The sequence below is a fragment of the Lampris incognitus genome, chromosome 6, assembly GCF_029633865.1.
Source record: "Lampris incognitus isolate fLamInc1 chromosome 6, fLamInc1.hap2, whole genome shotgun sequence".
Classification (NCBI taxonomy): Eukaryota; Metazoa; Chordata; class Actinopteri; order Lampriformes; family Lampridae; genus Lampris; species Lampris incognitus.
The window spans coordinates 56,225,996-56,242,682 of NC_079216.1; the positions used below are offsets into that span (position 1 = coordinate 56,225,996).

The following is a 16,687-nucleotide window of genomic DNA, read 5'->3' on the forward strand; positions in this document are numbered from 1 at the left end:
TAATCTGAAAAAAAAAACTGAAAAATTGACGGAAGAAAATACAGGGAAGAAAATTGTATTAATTTGAATCAAACAGTAAAAGGCTTCATGTTGCCCCTAACCATTTTCTATGATTGGATGCAGTATCTGTCAGTCAATAAACAGGAAATAATTGTATATATCAGTGTAGTATATATCATTTAATTATAACATGTTATAGAAAAAGTGTAAAACAATTTAATCATTGAGAAACTGACTTGAGTAAAGCTCATTGAGCCATTTTTACTTCCAGGTTGAGTCTTGTGCGTTGGGTCAGCGCTTGGTATGTGCTATATGGTGGGATCACTATGGGTAGCTCAAAGGGAATTAATCATTAAAAACTGCGATAACTGTTTACAAAATTACAAAGAACAATCCACTAATCAATGCTGAATGACCGTCTCCGACTTTCGGCTCCAAAACCCCACCGAGAGCAAGAGATTACTAGCTTCGATGCAACATAATAGATAAAGCTTGACTAGTTGTAAGATTTAACCATAGGAAAGTGAATTGGTGGAAAGCTGCTGCTGGGCAAACTGTACAGATTCACATTATCCTGCGTGAATGGAGGGAAATATAGTAAAAAAAATTGCCCCTCGCAAAACCCAAATACGACCCTCAAACGAACCATCTTATCAAACATTATGGGAGACCACGTGTTCAACTTAATAAAGTAGCAACTTTACATATTAAATACTTTCTTCAATATCCATCCATCCATCCGTTATTCAAGCCGCTTATCCCAATTGGGGTCGCGGGTTGCTGGAGCCTATCCCAGCAGTCATTGGACGGCAGGTGGGGAGACACCCTGGACAGGCTGCCAGTCCATCACAGGGCCCCCACACATTCACACCTAGGGACAATTTAGTACGGCCGATTCACCTGACCTACATGTCTTTGGACTGTGGGAGGAAACTGGAGCACCCAGAGTAAATCCACGCAGATACGGGGAGAACATGCAAACGCCACACAGAGGACGACCCGGGATGACCCCCAAAGTTGGACAACCCTGGGGTTCGAGCCCAGGACCTTCCTGCTGTGAGGTGACCGCGCTAACCAATGTGCCACCCCTAAAGGGCCCGAGCCGGATTTGAACCCAGGCTGCTGCGGTAAGGATTCAGCCTGATGTGGTACGTGCTCTACCCGGTGCTTTCTGCAACAAGTTAAGATAATTTGAGAAATATTTTAACATACCCTGCTGTGCATTTGTAAGATCAGAACACCGGCATTTGTGCGTCTGACGTAAGAGTGCAACAGGTGCAGCTTCAAGCATTCCTCATTCAATAGGTGTGAAAAACTACAGCCAGTGGTATTTTTAGACTATTTTGTTTTCGACTATGCTGCAAATTTGCATTTCCTTATTTGTGGAGATGAATTATAGGTGGCTTTGTTGCAGTTTAAAAAAATCAATGTGTCTACATGCAGACAATTATCATTTGTCTCATAGATCTTTTAAATGATGCAACATTCTGATGCCCATATAAGGAATTCCAGATTCTTCCACATTTCAACCCAAAGGAACATTGCGTACGGAAGTAAAAAGACCACCCTGATCTATGGCATTCCGTTATCCGACAATTCCACATTTCCTTACCTGGTGAGAGATTATAGTGGAGTTTGAAGTTGCAATAGAAAAGTAAAACAATTACAAGAATGACCTTTTATAATCATTCAGTGTCACTGTTTTACTACAGAAGTCAAGTCAGTTTTACTTGTATAGCCCAATATCACAAGAGTAAAAAGTGTTGAAAACTGTTAGATATCTGGAAAAAAAGTCCAGCTTTTTACCAAGCAGATTGTTTCTGATAGAGTAAAAAAGAACAAATGAAAGTTTATGGATGAATGATGACATTTTATTTCTTAGTTAATTCATCACATCTCAGTGCAATATCCATCCATCCATCCATTATCCAAACCACTTTATCCTGCTCTCAGGGTCACGGGTACGCTGGGGCCTGTCCCAGCAGCCACTGGGCGGCAAGCGGGAAGACATCCTGGACAGGCTCCCAGGCCATCACAGTGCAATCTCAGTGCAAGAGTTGAAAACTATTTACAGACATTATAATGTAATATACAATGAAGCATGATCAAACACGGCAAACCGCACACAACAAAACAATCCCGAACCTTCCATTCAGATTTCTGTGAAAGTTTATGAAAAGAACACAAATTGTAGTAACACTAAAACGCTGGCTTAAGACCAGTCAAATATCACTTCATGTAAACTCATCTTCATCAGACGGTTTTTTCGATGAAGCAGATGAGAACTTCATGCAACAAACCCTAATCTGGCAACAGATTTGCTGCCAGGATATTACTTTTCCTTTCTGATCACCGAAGAAATACTAGCATGTCCTCGTTGGCGGAGAAGTACATTAATTCATCTTGGCTGCAGTGAAGAGCCTATGGGCCAGATCTACTAACATTTTGCGCCAGTGCAAATCCTCTGCTACTGACATTTACTAATCAGTATTTTGCGCTGATGGAATACGTAGGTCAAAGTTTTTTTGCACCTAAGCTTCATTGCATATACATTTATAGGAGTTACGTACCCTTTTTTGAAGCGCAAAATATTTGGAGGAGAACCTGCATGTGATCCATCTAGGATGTTAGCAATCATGACCTTGGCACTATTTACCGCCTCTGAAAAGCATGCCTTAACTCTTTTCACTTCCGCATGGCTGCGATCATTGTGACTCGGAGAATGCAGAGCGTGTCAGAAAGGAAAGTTTTTTTTCTGCATGTGTAAATGTATTTACAATGTCAGAAAAAACATCGCGCAAAACCCCATAGGCCTGATTTTATTTTCACACCAATGATTATGGTGTAAAGCAAAGATCACGCACCCCCCCCCCACACACACACTCACTCACTCACTCACAGAGTCAAAACGTTCCCAAAAATGCTTTCCTAAATGAACCTGGTAAAGAATATTCACATTAATCTACTCTATCAGACCAGCTTGATAAAGGTGTGTCGTGGATTGTGTGTGGATGCATTGTTGTCCCAAAGCAAAACAGGAAAGTCACTCTGGATGTTTAGCTGCTTGTACCAAGATTATTCATTTATGTATGCTGGTGATAAAGTTGAAAAAAAAAATGCATCTTTGATAGGTCATGTTTACCCAAGATATTCAAATGAGCATTAGCTCTAGGTTTAACCTAGCTCTTACTTTTACTTTGGTTGTGCGACCGGGACTTTGTTTTGGTCTCAGGTTTGAGCTGTAGAATGGGTCACCTGGTGACTCTTTCAAGCACTGATGATGTGCTGACGGACTTTTGAATCATTAATGTCATGAATGTTGCAGAGATGATGCTGTGCTTTGTTAAGTCTTTGCTGTTTTACTTGTTTTGTTTTTTGGTCTTTTGTACCTTTTATTTGTTTGTATTAATGTTCCTTAAAGAAACTCAATAAAAATTTAAATTAAGAAAAAAAAAACATCGTGCAAAAGTTGCAATGCATTATATTATCCCTGTAGGGAAATGTGTCTTGGACTCAAGTGCTGCAGATCATATAGCTGCCTCCACAGTAGTAATAATGTTAAAAAAATACAACACATACTGTGTGGCACAGCAATACGAAAACTCTTAAGTCAGCCCTGCATTTGCCTCTGGTTCATTTCAGCAAACGGTATCTTTAGCTGTTTGTCACTGTCAGCATTATCAGCCATGCTGTTGCAAGTACTTAGTACATTAATTCGAAGGATGCAGAATCATATACAGTTCCCAAAAATCAGGACGCTCTCAGTGCAGTCAAACAGGGATTAGCATTAGGATGTAGAAGAGTCCCCAAGTGTAATAGGAGCAACTGAAGAGGCACATGTACAAACCATGTTTATATATTGCCGGTCACATTTGGATTAACAAGGCTGTGGCTCTGTAAATTATCCTGCTCGGGTTATTGTACTAATTTGCCCTTCTCATAGTAGATTTGGCTTTATGTTGGGTTACACCTGTCAGCCATTTCAAGTGCGACCAGATCCGACTAGGTGGATAAGAAGTTCAGCCGCTTGTCCTTCAGTGTGAGGTTCTGCACTTCACTTCTTGAGATCTTGTTCCTCCACAATCTAGAAATTGAAGACATTGCGTGTAGAGGTACCGTACCAAATGCATCTTATAACATGTACAATGGAAGTAAATATATAGGATCTGGTTCTGAGTTAGTTGGGGTAGGAGCTCGATCAGCTGACAAGAAATCTTCATAATAAAGCTTATTCACACCTGCTCAGTAAAGTGTCAGTATATTGGTGAGAGTACCAGTATTGTGTAGGACCATGCAAATCCAAACCTGTCTTAACAATCATAGAAGCCAGTAAGGTTTACCTGATGAACTGTAGCGCGGGACAGGACTGTAAGGCTCGAACCAACACCTCAGCTCCATAAACACTTATACTATTGGACTCTAAACTGGGAGAGATTATAGACAAACAAATCTTGTTATGCAAATAGTCTGTGTATCTCCACTAAATGTGTGTGTGTGTGTGTGTGTGTGTGTGTGTGTGTGTGTGTGTGTGTGCAAGCTAACATACTCACTCCAATCTAATTAACTTTTGACAGAGAGGTAAAACTTTGGCCAACTCAACTGCCAAATTGTCATCACAATGATTCCATCCCAAGCTGAAGACAAAGAGAAGGAATATTAAAGTTAGAAAAAAAACCATAAGTTATCTATGAAACGAAAGTATTTTGATCTCGGGTGTCACACAATGAGAAATCAACTCGGGAACAGAACCAAGCTGGGAATCAGACAAAATTCACACATTTTCTGATTAATAACGTCAAACTATTTCCTTAAAGCTGCATGTTTAACCACTAGATGTGAGATGGTGGATGCTCTCTCCGGGTTGGGGATGAGTTGTTGCCTCAAGTGAAGGAGTTCAAGTATCTCGGGTTCTTGTTCATGAATGAGGGTAGGATGGAGCGGGAGATTGACAGGCGGATTGGTGCAGCATCAGCAGTAATGCGGACGTTGTACTGGACCATTGTGGTGAAGAGGGAGCTGAGCCGGAAGGCAAAGCTCTCAATTTACCAGTCAATCTTCGTTCTAGCCCTCACCTATGGTCATGAGCTTTGGGTAGTGACTGAAAGGGTGAGATTGCGGATAAAAGCGGCTGAAATGAGTTTCCTCCGTAGGGTGTCTGGGCTCAGCCTTAGAGATGGGGTGAGGAGCTCAGACATCCGGAGGGAGCTCAGAGTAGAGCCGCTGCTCCTTCGCGTCGAAAGGAGCCAGTTGAAATGGTTCGGGCATCTGATTAGGATGCCTCCTGGGTGCCTTCCTTTGGAGGTTTACTGGCCACGGCCAACTGGGAGGAGACCCCAGGGTATACCCAGAACTCGCTGGAGGGACTACATGTTCAATCTGGCCTGGAAACGAAACCTTATTTCTAAGAAATTACATGATAATTACCACCTTATTACTAAGAAATTACTAAGTAATTTTCGACCCCCTAAAATAAAGTGTAACCCACTTTTCTCTTGCTGGTCATGAAAGTGGAAAGTCAATCACTTAATCGATCAATCAATTAAAGATACAAAAAGAACAAAGTCCCCATTGAAGTGGCTGTCTGTGATTTTAAAACTTTACTTTTATTACTGCATCCTGACAGCTATCAAGTAAGTAGTTGCATTGAGAAAAATATCCAGTCTCTCTGGCCGTCCTAGACACTGTAAACAAGGACAAAATTTTCTCTGTACCTGCTCCTCATCAGCTAGTCAGGAGAGGTCTTTGCAAGCCAGCCTATTGGTCGCTACTTGCTGTAAATCAGTTTTCACATTCACGAACCTCTTAGGCAGAAGTGAGATGGCAGATTCTTTTGCACAATTTTTTTCAAATTAAGCTACCTCTTGCTGACATCTGCCCAGGAAGTTTCCCACCCCTTTAAATGTCTGCAGATACTTGCCTTATGGCAAATAAGACACATTCTTTTTTTTCCATACTAGGTCAAGAATAATCTAACCCTCCCATATCTAATGACATTACATGCTGTCGCCAGCAATATTCCTTTTTTAAATGCTTTGGCGCTGCCTTGTTTCTTTGCTTGCTTGCTAGATGGCAGTGGACAGAAAGTCTGTTTTCAGTGTGAGAGTTGGCAAGCTGAGTCTGTTTCGTGCACTGGATGTGGTAACTGTAGCTTGTATTCTAACTGTTTCTGCAGCTAAGTATGACAGAGATGAGACGGCATCGAACCTCGCAAGTGACTTCATCCAGTTTGCAGGCAGCAGATGGTTCGTTTCATGAATGAATTTTTTATTCCTTCATTTATTTTCATTTTACCTCACATCCTGTATTTGCATACAGTGGGCCAGACTGGCAGCTACAGCACACAGATCTGAAGTCCCGATAGAAGTCAAGCTGAAAGACAGCAAAACAGAACATTTGTGTACACTTTACAAAACAGGTGAATCAGTGGAGGAAGTGTTACTTAGCCCAGATTCCACTCCATTCACTGATCTAGTGATCCATCAAGGATTTTCAATGCTACCGGTGCCAAAGACACTTACTTTAACTTGATGAGGTTCTTCATGTAAACTAGTGCCCTGGACAGACTGACGGATCCCTCATAACCAAGACTGTTATCTGATATACTAGACAAGGCACACACACACACACACACACACACACACACACACACACACACACACACACACACACACACACAGGAACCATCAACTACAGGACAATAGTATCAAAATAGGATAATAAGGAGAATGACAGGTGTGAGAACATGTGTGTGTGTGTGTGTGTGTGTGTGTGTGTGTAGACTTACTCTAGTACAGTCATGTGTATGAGTGAGGGTAGAACAAGGGCCATCCTGGCAGCAGTGAGACGACCGAGACCGTTACTGGACAGACTGGGACACAGTAAAGAAAATACACAGTGTTCAACGCTGTTAAGCCTCATCTTCTAGACCCATATATAATGAAAAAAGGATAATAACCAATAAAGATATGATCATTTGTTCTGAGGGTGCACCTTCATAGGAAATGCATTGACTCGGTTATAACCCCTACATGGAGAATGCAATAGCTCAGTCCATAAGTCCAAGCCTTTTCCTGTGGGCGACCTGGGTTCCATTCTCATATGAACACACTTTTTTTGTTTTCTGAGTAATGTGAGATATGAATATTGTATAAAAATAAAAAATTTCACTGTTGCAAAAATGTCATTATTGCAAAGTATTTTCAATGGAAAAATGCTCACTGGGAGGACTTAAAACCATTCATGTTTTTTTTCCAGGTGAGTTTTAATTTCTCGAATGCTTTATTAGTTATTTTACATTAATGTATAGAACTGCTCCCATTACGATGTTCTGGAAGCTTCTTGATGGCAGCACACAGCCTATATATATACTTCCATATTTATGACGTTTTATATGAAACATTTCCCGGTTTTAAAGGCTGCATTACAGTAAAGAGATGCAATTTTCTGAACTTATTTGACTTTTCTAGCTGTTATATTATTTGTCTCTACCTGTTTGGACATCATAGCCACCTTACTAACAAGTGTTTGTTTATCAAAAATGTCATTGTGTGAATATTTTGTGAGAGCGCCAGTAGTCATCTCTACAATATCCTCAAACTATCAGTATTGAGGTATTCGGTCAAAAGTTTCGTAAAATTTGATTTTGTCCATATTGCTGAGCCCTACTCCACTAATCACTATCGTTTCTCTTTCAACCTACAACTTAACAAATTATCGAAATAATTTTTTAAAAATTGTGTTTTGTGACACGCTAATGTTGTAAATGCATTTTAGCTGGTTGAAAAGAGGGCGAAAAGGGGTCTTGGACGTTCAGACCGAATATCAACCGGGCTATCTAGAACATGGGGTAGTGACGCATTTCCGCCTCTTGTTGCCTAAATTAGTATTACAACAACAAACACTAAAAAAGAAAATGATCCTGGCAACAAAAAAAAAATGTTTAATGGCCTGCCAAAATTTTTTTTCACCTGTTTCCACAGGTGAAAAAAAAAAGAAGAAGGTACTTAGAAAGATTATCATGGAAAATCCTTTTTTCACCTGTTCTTAAGTCATAAACACAGGAGGGAAAACAATTTAGATCAGACTTAGAAAATGGATCACCAGAATTTATTTTTTTTCCTCACTTAGATATGAATGACCTATGTACAATCTATGCTCTTACTATAGCTCCTCCAGATGATTACAGGACCTGAACGCCTCCATCAACGCCTCCCCTGAGCGATCACCGATAAAGTTCTTTGACAGCCTGGAGGATACAAACACACAGCATACATCGACACAAACCACAAGCCATATGTGAAAACATGGTTCCGTGCCCTTGTCATTCTTTGACAGCCATGGCAGCAATTCACAAATTACAAAATTTAAATGATGATTTAAAGGTAGAACAAGTAGTATTTTCCTAAAAATCAATTTATAGACTCATACAAAAATAACCCCTCTCAAATCATCACGTATGATCCACTAGACGTGTGGTGGTGTCTGTATCTGCAGAGACCCTGTCTGCCTGTATTTTACTTATTTCTGGGTGTTAACCTTTGGGTAGCAGGACTCTAAAAACGTAGCGACCAGGTGCCAGATCGAGGTCATAAGCATGCATCCAAGAGGAAGCTACGCTGATGGCGGACACGGCGCCAAAAAGATGCAAATGTAGCGAGGCGAAGCGCCAAGTGGACAAAGCTCATTCCAAAATGAGAGTGAATCTGAGGTTGGCTTTTACCCGCTGGCGAGCACTGAAGGAGAGGATGGGAATGAAGGGAGATGTAGAGTTGGCCTGTACACTGGGATGTGTTCTGGCAACTGCAGTCAGGGGGTGTGTCCTTCTGGTGATGTTGAGCCCGGGGGGCAATTCTGTCATTTGCTTTCCTCCATATTCTCAACTCAGATGATCCACTGCATCATCTATATGCAACAGTAACGACTATCTGACAGCTTCACCGTTATACACAGTTGTTCCAAATCCCCAGACATGTTTAGAGACGCATATAGAGATGAAACGAAGCCTCGGGGTAGTAAAATTGTAGAGGTTTTTTTTTTAATATAATCGAGTTACTCAGTTATTCGTGACAGCCCTACACAGGTTATGTCAGTTCTTGGAACACCCTGATTAGACTGGACTGGAGTTGATAACCACCAGGCCAGACAGATCACGGTTTAATTTATACACACATAGTAAAAGGCAAAGTGGATGGTACAAGACCATTGATAATGCAGCAAAGACAGTCGATGGGTAGGTATGGACATACAATAAGAAGATGTATGAGACTGAAAGGGGCTTTCTGTTCCCCTCCTTACCTGATCTTCCTGAGGTGTTTCCAAACAGGAAGGAGTTTGATAAGTTGTCCAACCCCTCTATCAGCCATCGCCCAGCCCTCCAACCTGAAAGCACAAGTGCAAATCCACATTATATCATCACTAGCATGTGACATGGGGTGAGAGGATATTTTCACTTTAAGCAGGGCGTTGAAAAAAAAAGGAATTAAATGCCTGATTCAAAATACCCTGATCGTATGTTATGTCAGGTAAATAGATTACTTGTATAGGGTCTGCCATTTCTTTAAATACGTACGCTAGTTTGAATGACTGAATGCATCTATTTGATGATTAAAATACATATAACACTGCACAACAGACATTTCCCACATTAAAATCAGCAAGGATAAAAACATAAAAGCCCTAGAGCTTATTTCCTTTGTGATCCTCTTCAAAAAATACAAACTATTTCTTCATTTCTTTTGTTAATATTTTTATTGTTACTTTTTATCTTGAGTATAGTTTCCAAACTATATTTCTATATATAGTTTGTAAAATATGTTAATAGTTTATTTTGGTGTGTAGTATATCGGCCAATTAATCTTTCACTTCCCGTCTCTCTCTGCCACTGTACGTCTTTCTTTCTCATGTGATGTAGTTTACATACAGGTAGTATGCAAACTAGTCTCGCTCGGCATTCTGGTCCACATTGATCTTTATTACAAGTTCAAGAGCCGCCTACTTTGGCTGGAAAATATTTTTCAGACTGACATTCAAAACAGCCAGTCAGACTGTTATGTTGGTGTGACATTTAGGAGTGGTCAGTTCTCAGGTCTCTCGGTCTTTAACTGACCGCTGCTCGATCCCAACCCTGCTAGTTACTGCCTACCAGTAAATGCATATGAAGTAAAAATAGTACATTCATGTTGTCCAGGCAGGGACTTGCGTGGACTCCGGGCTGCCGGGTGTGACTGTAACTGAGGGTAAAGCTTACCGGTCGCAATCAAAGAATGAGAAACCCCATCAACTAATTCTGAAACACATTGTGGCCCAACTGTGCTCTTGCACTGTAGGGTAAGTCAAATATTTCAGCTATTATTCGTATATTTTTAATAATCCATTGTCAACATCACCATATTATAGTGTTGATTTTGGCCAAGGTTCCACATGGCGTTCTTTTATCCAGGCTTTTTAGGGGGGTCTGTATGGGCTCCTGGGGGTCACAGGGACATGCCCCGGGGCCGGGGGAACTGCCCCATTACTTTTTCTTTTTTTTTTACCTTCAGACCAGAACTGGTATTTTCAACAAAATAAGGCAAACGAGATGCCTCAGTGGGCGGGATGACTTTGCTGAACAGCTGGTCCCCACCTGGAGCTCACAGAGGGGGAGAAACACTTAAAATAGGCCGGATATGAGGAGGTCAGACTGGCCAGAGACCACCCCAGCCGACCCTCCCCGCGGGTCTTTATGCTCTGAAATGAAAGGTGGAACCTGGCTAACCTGTGACTAGCATAACAAAGTTATGTTAGTGGGCTAGCTATCATTAGCTATCATTAAATTAGGTCTCTCTGGCTACAGACTAAGCCGGTTACGTTCATCAGGTACATTAATAATGTTATTTTTTTAGTTAGTAACACGTTGATAATGGTAATAATCATTGTGTGGATAAAAGTAACTAATAATACATTAGCTATATTAGTTATCAATAATAGCTAGTAGCAAGCTTAGCTTGGAGCAAACAGAGGTATTTTTGTTGATTTTGGATGGATTAAGCTGGCCATGGGGTCTGCTATACTGCCAAATCCATTGCCGACATTGCACTTCTTGTGTTCTGGGTTTCAGGAAGGGAAAGCAAATTACACCCCCTCCAAACTTTTCACATATCTAGTATCCGATTTGCAGATCCTAGAGGTACACTGTTTCAGCATTTTGCTGTCTGTTTGAAAGCTTGACGGACCTCCCTCACATAGAAACCGTTGTTAAGGCAGGATTGGACAAGCACTGTTCTGGGGCGGTACTTTGCAAAAGGTCAATTACCCCACTCTTCCGAGCCGTCCCGGTCACTGCTCCACCCCTCTGCTGACCTGGGGAGGGCTGCAGACTACCACAACGTCTCCTCCGATACATTTGGAGTCACCAGCCGCTTCTTTTCACCTGACAGTGAGGAGTTTCGCCAGAAGAACGTAGCGCATGGGAGGAAAACGCTATTCCCCCCAGTTCCACTCCCCCCCAAACTGGCGCCCCGACCAACCAGAGGAGGCGCTAATGCAGTGACCAGGACACATACCCACATCCGGCTTCCCACCCGCAGACACGGCCAATTGTGTCTGTAGGGACACCCGACCAAGCCGGAGGTAACACGGGGATTCGAACTGGCGATCCCCGTGTTGGTAGGCAACGTAATAGACCGCTACGTTACCCAGACACCCGGCCCAGCGGTCTTACAAGTAATGTAGTGGTGTGAACTTCACAAACTTTTGCCAAACCCAGCGATCAACTCCTGGTCACAAATGCTCATTGTTTCTTACTGTTGGAAGAACGTCTTCCTTTTGGTTTCTGCTCTGTTTTTCACAATGTGTTTGTTTACTGGCGGACCCAGAAAAACCAATGCACTCATCCCCAAGCGCACAGACAACACTCTTGTGATTGACACTGCAGACAAGCCAATGAGAGTGGAGCCTTCAGAATCTGGAGACGCTTAACAGCTAAATGGACTGTGTGGACCAGACCTCCAGATTGTGACTGTAGGTTTGTCCTCGTGAGACTATATGCAAATTTCAATCAGGTGAGACACAATTTAATATTCACAATGTAATTTATTCGAACACTGTTGAAGACTGAGCTGGAATTTCTTGAAATGTGTTTTGCCATTGACTTCATCATGAAAACGTTTTTTTTTTTTTACTTTGGTTGCTTATAGTAAGCAAAGTAATTATTTTGTTTTTGTTTTAACAGTGACAGTAGAGAGAGACAGAGTGAGAGAGAGGGGATGACATGCAGCAAAGGGCCCGGGCTGGACTCGAACCCAGGTCGCTGCGGTAAGGACTCAGCCCTATGTAGTACGTACTCTACCAGGCAACCACTGGGGCGTCCCAGAAAAGAAAACACTTTTAACTTTACATTTCATAGGGCTACTAATACTACAAATGTAATGCTGACCCAGGCAGTGGTAGTTGGAGAAAGACAGGGCTGTGACACGTGCCACCCAGTGTAGATTGGGTGGTGGCTTTATGAAAAAAGGTGCACAGCACTGAAATGACATCAGCAAGGGGGCATTAGGTAAGCAGCTTTAAATAAATAACATCAAAGGCTGATTGACATGGATGTGGTTGGATGGACGGAGTGTTAATTGTCTATTACGGCCATGGGAAGTTCAAAACATTTGCTAAAAGAGAACTGGTTAAATGCCATCAGAACATACTATAGATATTGGATAGTAGAGGTTCTACTGCTTTGTTCACAGCCACCTACCTACATGTATCGCCAGTAGGAGCATCTGTTCTATACATTTTATCGCTATGTAGTGACACAAATACCGAGCGTATTGCCACGCAGTCTAAGAGCTTGAAGGTCTTCCTGACTGAACTTGGGTTAAGAGCTTCATTGGGTGATGATGTCATCTGGGGAGTTCCAGCAACTGTTGGGCGGCCAGTAGTGACTCTTTGCAGGAGGGTTGGCAGCACGGTATGCACGCCATCTGTCTTTACAATGGTGTCCGCTTTGTAACACCTCCCATTCTCTTGTTGCCTACAGTTCTTTACTCGTCGCCATTTTCTGTGAAACGTGTCCCAGGTACTGTAAGAAATATTACCCAGATGCAGCCACGAAGTCTCCAAGTTGGCACCATTCTTAAAGGATAATTGCTTTTTTTTTAACAAAGATTTTAATTTAATAAGTTTTGCCATTGTGCATATAAGTAATTATATATTTCTTACTCACATGCTTTATTTTGGAGATCTTGGACGCGGGACCACTGTTGGACTCAGCTTTACAATGGCGTCATATGGGATCATGGAATACCAGTGTAAGAGATGTCTCAACGAGTCCAATTTAGCCAAGTTATCTAAATTCCATTTTTGGAAGTAAAAATTTTAAGTTATTTCTCTAAATGTTTGATATTATCAATGATTGATCGCATTTCTGAGCAATTTCCTGGTTCAACTAGCAGATATGGTCAGCCTATACTTACTGTATATCGTAGTAACTGTTGATAAACTACCCGGCCAGCATAATTGAGAAGTCATAGAAAATGGGTTATCATGTGTACAGTCAAACTGAGACACTAGGGTTTTTTTTTATTTGTTGTTGAAGGGACGGGTTTAAGGACCATATTCTGTTGTCCCGTAAGACAGAGCTGTAAAGCAGAGTCTAACGGTGGGCCTGTGTCCAAGATCTCCAAAATTATAATTGATATGCATGATGGCGGGTGGCACAGTGGCGCAATGGTTAACACGGTCGCCTCACAGCAAGAAGGTCCTGGGTTCGAGCCCTGGGGTAGCCCAACCTTGAGGGTCATCCTGGGTCATCCTCTGCGTGGAGTTTGCATGTTCTCTCTTCCGGTTTCCTCGCACAATCCAAAGACATGTAGGTCAGGTGAATCGGCTGTACTAAATTGTCCCTGGACAGCCTGTCCAGGGTGTCTTCCCACCTGCTGCCCAATGACTGCTGGAATAGGCTCCAGCATCCCACAACCCCGGTTGAGATAAGCAGCTTGGATAATGGATGGATGGATGCACCATGGCAAAAACTCAGAAAATAAGACCCAGGTTATAAAACACAGAATTACCCTTTAAAAGCACTGCCAAGCTGCAGAATGGTCTTGGTCTCTGGAAGGCAGGCCATTGGTTTGAGAGGTTTGATAACTTCATCACTGTGATGCCTGTTTAGAGCTCATCCAACTCTGAACCAGCAGATTCAATATCAAGAGCTCATGCCGAAACCCTATTTATCTCAATTATTTAGGAAAATTAGCTGAATGCTGCTGATATCAACTACTCCTACTATCATCTATCACTGAAGTGACTGAATTGTATTCTTGTGGATCATATAATGAAAATTTCATCTGCATAATATTCATGTGGTTAGACATCAATTAGCTCCCAAGTCATCTATCCACTCAATCATTTACTTTGTTTATTCAATTCACATTATATTATATTCCTCATTTGTTATTTTGAATTCTATAATTTCTTTTCATTGACTCATGTAGCCATCATTTCAAGCAGTGTTACATATTCAGTATCTTAGCAAATAAATCACTTGTGTGTAGCTGGATGTACAACTGAAGCGATCACTGTCATATTTGAACTTAATGACATACTTATTCATTCCAATGAAAGTGATGCCCTGAACAATAATCCCAAAGTTTAAATAATTAATTCAGTTTCACTCATTCGCTTAAATTAACATGCATTCAAACAGCCCGTCATGCTTTGTTTACATTCGGAAAGTTTTGCATATCACTGGATGTCACATATTCATTGTCTGCTGTATAGTATTTGTATGAGAGAGAGAGAGAGAGAGAGAGAGAGAGAGAGAGAGAGAGAGAGAGAGAGAGAGAGAGAGAGAGAGAGAGAGAGAGAGAGAGAGAGAGAGAGAGAGAGAGAGAGAGAGAGAGAGAGGTGACACAGGTTCAGAGGTTAGTTGCATATAAGCCCAGTATTTGCTTTGTGTTTGTGTGTGTGCATGTGTGTAACTTACTCTATCTCTTCTATTTGTCTGCGTTGTTCCATCACAGATAGAAGCTCCAGTGTATCTTTTGTCTCTTGTGATCCAACCATAGCAACTGTAGCACCCCTATTCAGACTGGGGAACACACACACACACAATTTCATTGAAATTATTTAGTATTCAGTTTAATTTCAAGAGGAAGACATTGTTAACTCACTGAGCCAGGAGACATGGGGCCTCATTCTAGAAGGTTATATTTTTCTTGAATTTGTTTTGCATGTGTTCTTGTGAAAAGAGCATGAGAGAAATAAAATAAGTCCAGCCTTGTCTGTTGGAGGCAGCAGTGAGACTGTTGTTACTAAGTGGAACTGGTACAAAGGATGCCTCCTGTTTGTCCTACAGAGGGGTCGATATGGGGGGGGGGTGCAAGGAGATGCTGTCCCCCCATTAAACAAGTTGACAAATACAAAACCTTTGAAACACCTCTGCCTCACCCTTCCATCCTCTTTCAGTTCATGGCACTATGTGATGTACGTACGTGAATCAAGGAACATCAGACATGTATTTCAGATCACTCCAGTTTGACATGTATCATGTGATCTTTTTTTGGCTTGAAGTTCATTCAGCGTATGTTATATATAATTATGTGAGGACATTGTGGTAATATCAATTCATAACAGCCAAAAGTATCAGTACTGGATAGTGCTGAAATGATTAGTCAGTGAATTGATTAGTCAGCTGACCAAAAAATCGATCAATTTGGTTGTCAAACAATCGTCTTAATTCTTTTTTTTTTTACATTTTGAGATACTTTATTGATCCCTGTAGGGAAATTACACTCTGCGTTTAACCCATCCTAGCTGTGTAGCTAGGAGCAGTGGGCAGCTGCCGTGAAGCGCCCGGGGACCAACTCCAGTTCGTCTTGCCGTGCCTCAGTCAGGGGCACAGACAGGAGTATTAACCCTAACATGCATGTCTTTTTGATGGTGGGGGAAACCAGAGCACCCGGAGAAAACCCACCACAGACACAGGCAGAACATGCAAACTCCACACAGAAAGGACCTGGGATGACCCCCCCCCCAAGGTTGGACAACCCCGGCGTTCGAACCCAGGACCTTCTTGCTGTGAGGTGACAGTGATAACCACTGTGCCACCGTGCCGCCCTGAGTCATTCATCAAGTAAAAATACCAAACATTTGTTGGATGCAGTTTCATGAATGCAAAGGAAAGCTGAGATTTGCTTACCTTCCTCTGATTTATATCATTGTGAGATTAATAGTTGAGGGTTGTTTTTTTGGGGGGGATGGGCCGTTGGTCAGACAAAGTAAACAGTTTAAAGACACCACTTGGTATCTGGAAAGTTAAGATGGGCATTCGACAGTATTTTTTACTTTTAACAGACTAAATGATTAATCGAAAAAATAATTGATAATGTAAATAATCGTTAGTTGTAGCCCTAGTACCATTTATATATATATAAACACACACACACACACACACACACACACACACACACACACACACACACACACACACACACACACACACACACACACACTGTGGGCTTGAGGGTACAATTTAGAAGGCGGTTTATTTTTTTTAATTTTTTATTTTTTTTGCAGGAATTATTTGCCAGAGTGATGTGTAACTGGTTTCAGTTTATCTGAGCAACTAACTGAATTTCCTAAAACAATCTAGAAATATGTATGTTTAGGCCTATTATGTTAATATTCATTTAGGCTTAAATAAATTGTTTTGGGTTTT

The 16,687-nt window shown here is 41.5% G+C and overlaps 1 protein-coding gene across 1 annotated transcript in view; it reads right to left on the reverse strand.

Annotated features, from left to right (window-relative positions):
* Positions 1 to 1,860: 1,860 nt before the first annotated feature.
* The window catches only part of nlrc5 (NLR family, CARD domain containing 5), a 114,287-nt gene continuing 99,460 nt past the window's right edge, over positions 1,861 to 16,687 (reverse strand). Inside the window, exons 47-55 of the mRNA XM_056282449.1 lie at positions 14,954 to 15,058; positions 9,295 to 9,378; positions 8,162 to 8,245; positions 6,785 to 6,868; positions 6,519 to 6,602; positions 6,292 to 6,369; positions 4,551 to 4,634; positions 4,341 to 4,424; positions 1,861 to 4,084 (exon numbers count right to left, since the gene is read on the reverse strand). Coding sequence (XP_056138424.1) covers positions 4,003 to 4,084; positions 4,341 to 4,424; positions 4,551 to 4,634; positions 6,292 to 6,369; positions 6,519 to 6,602; positions 6,785 to 6,868; positions 8,162 to 8,245; positions 9,295 to 9,378; positions 14,954 to 15,058 — 769 coding nt within the window. The 3' untranslated portion in view covers positions 1,861 to 4,002. The remainder of the gene's footprint in view (positions 4,085 to 4,340; positions 4,425 to 4,550; positions 4,635 to 6,291; positions 6,370 to 6,518; positions 6,603 to 6,784; positions 6,869 to 8,161; positions 8,246 to 9,294; positions 9,379 to 14,953; positions 15,059 to 16,687) is intronic.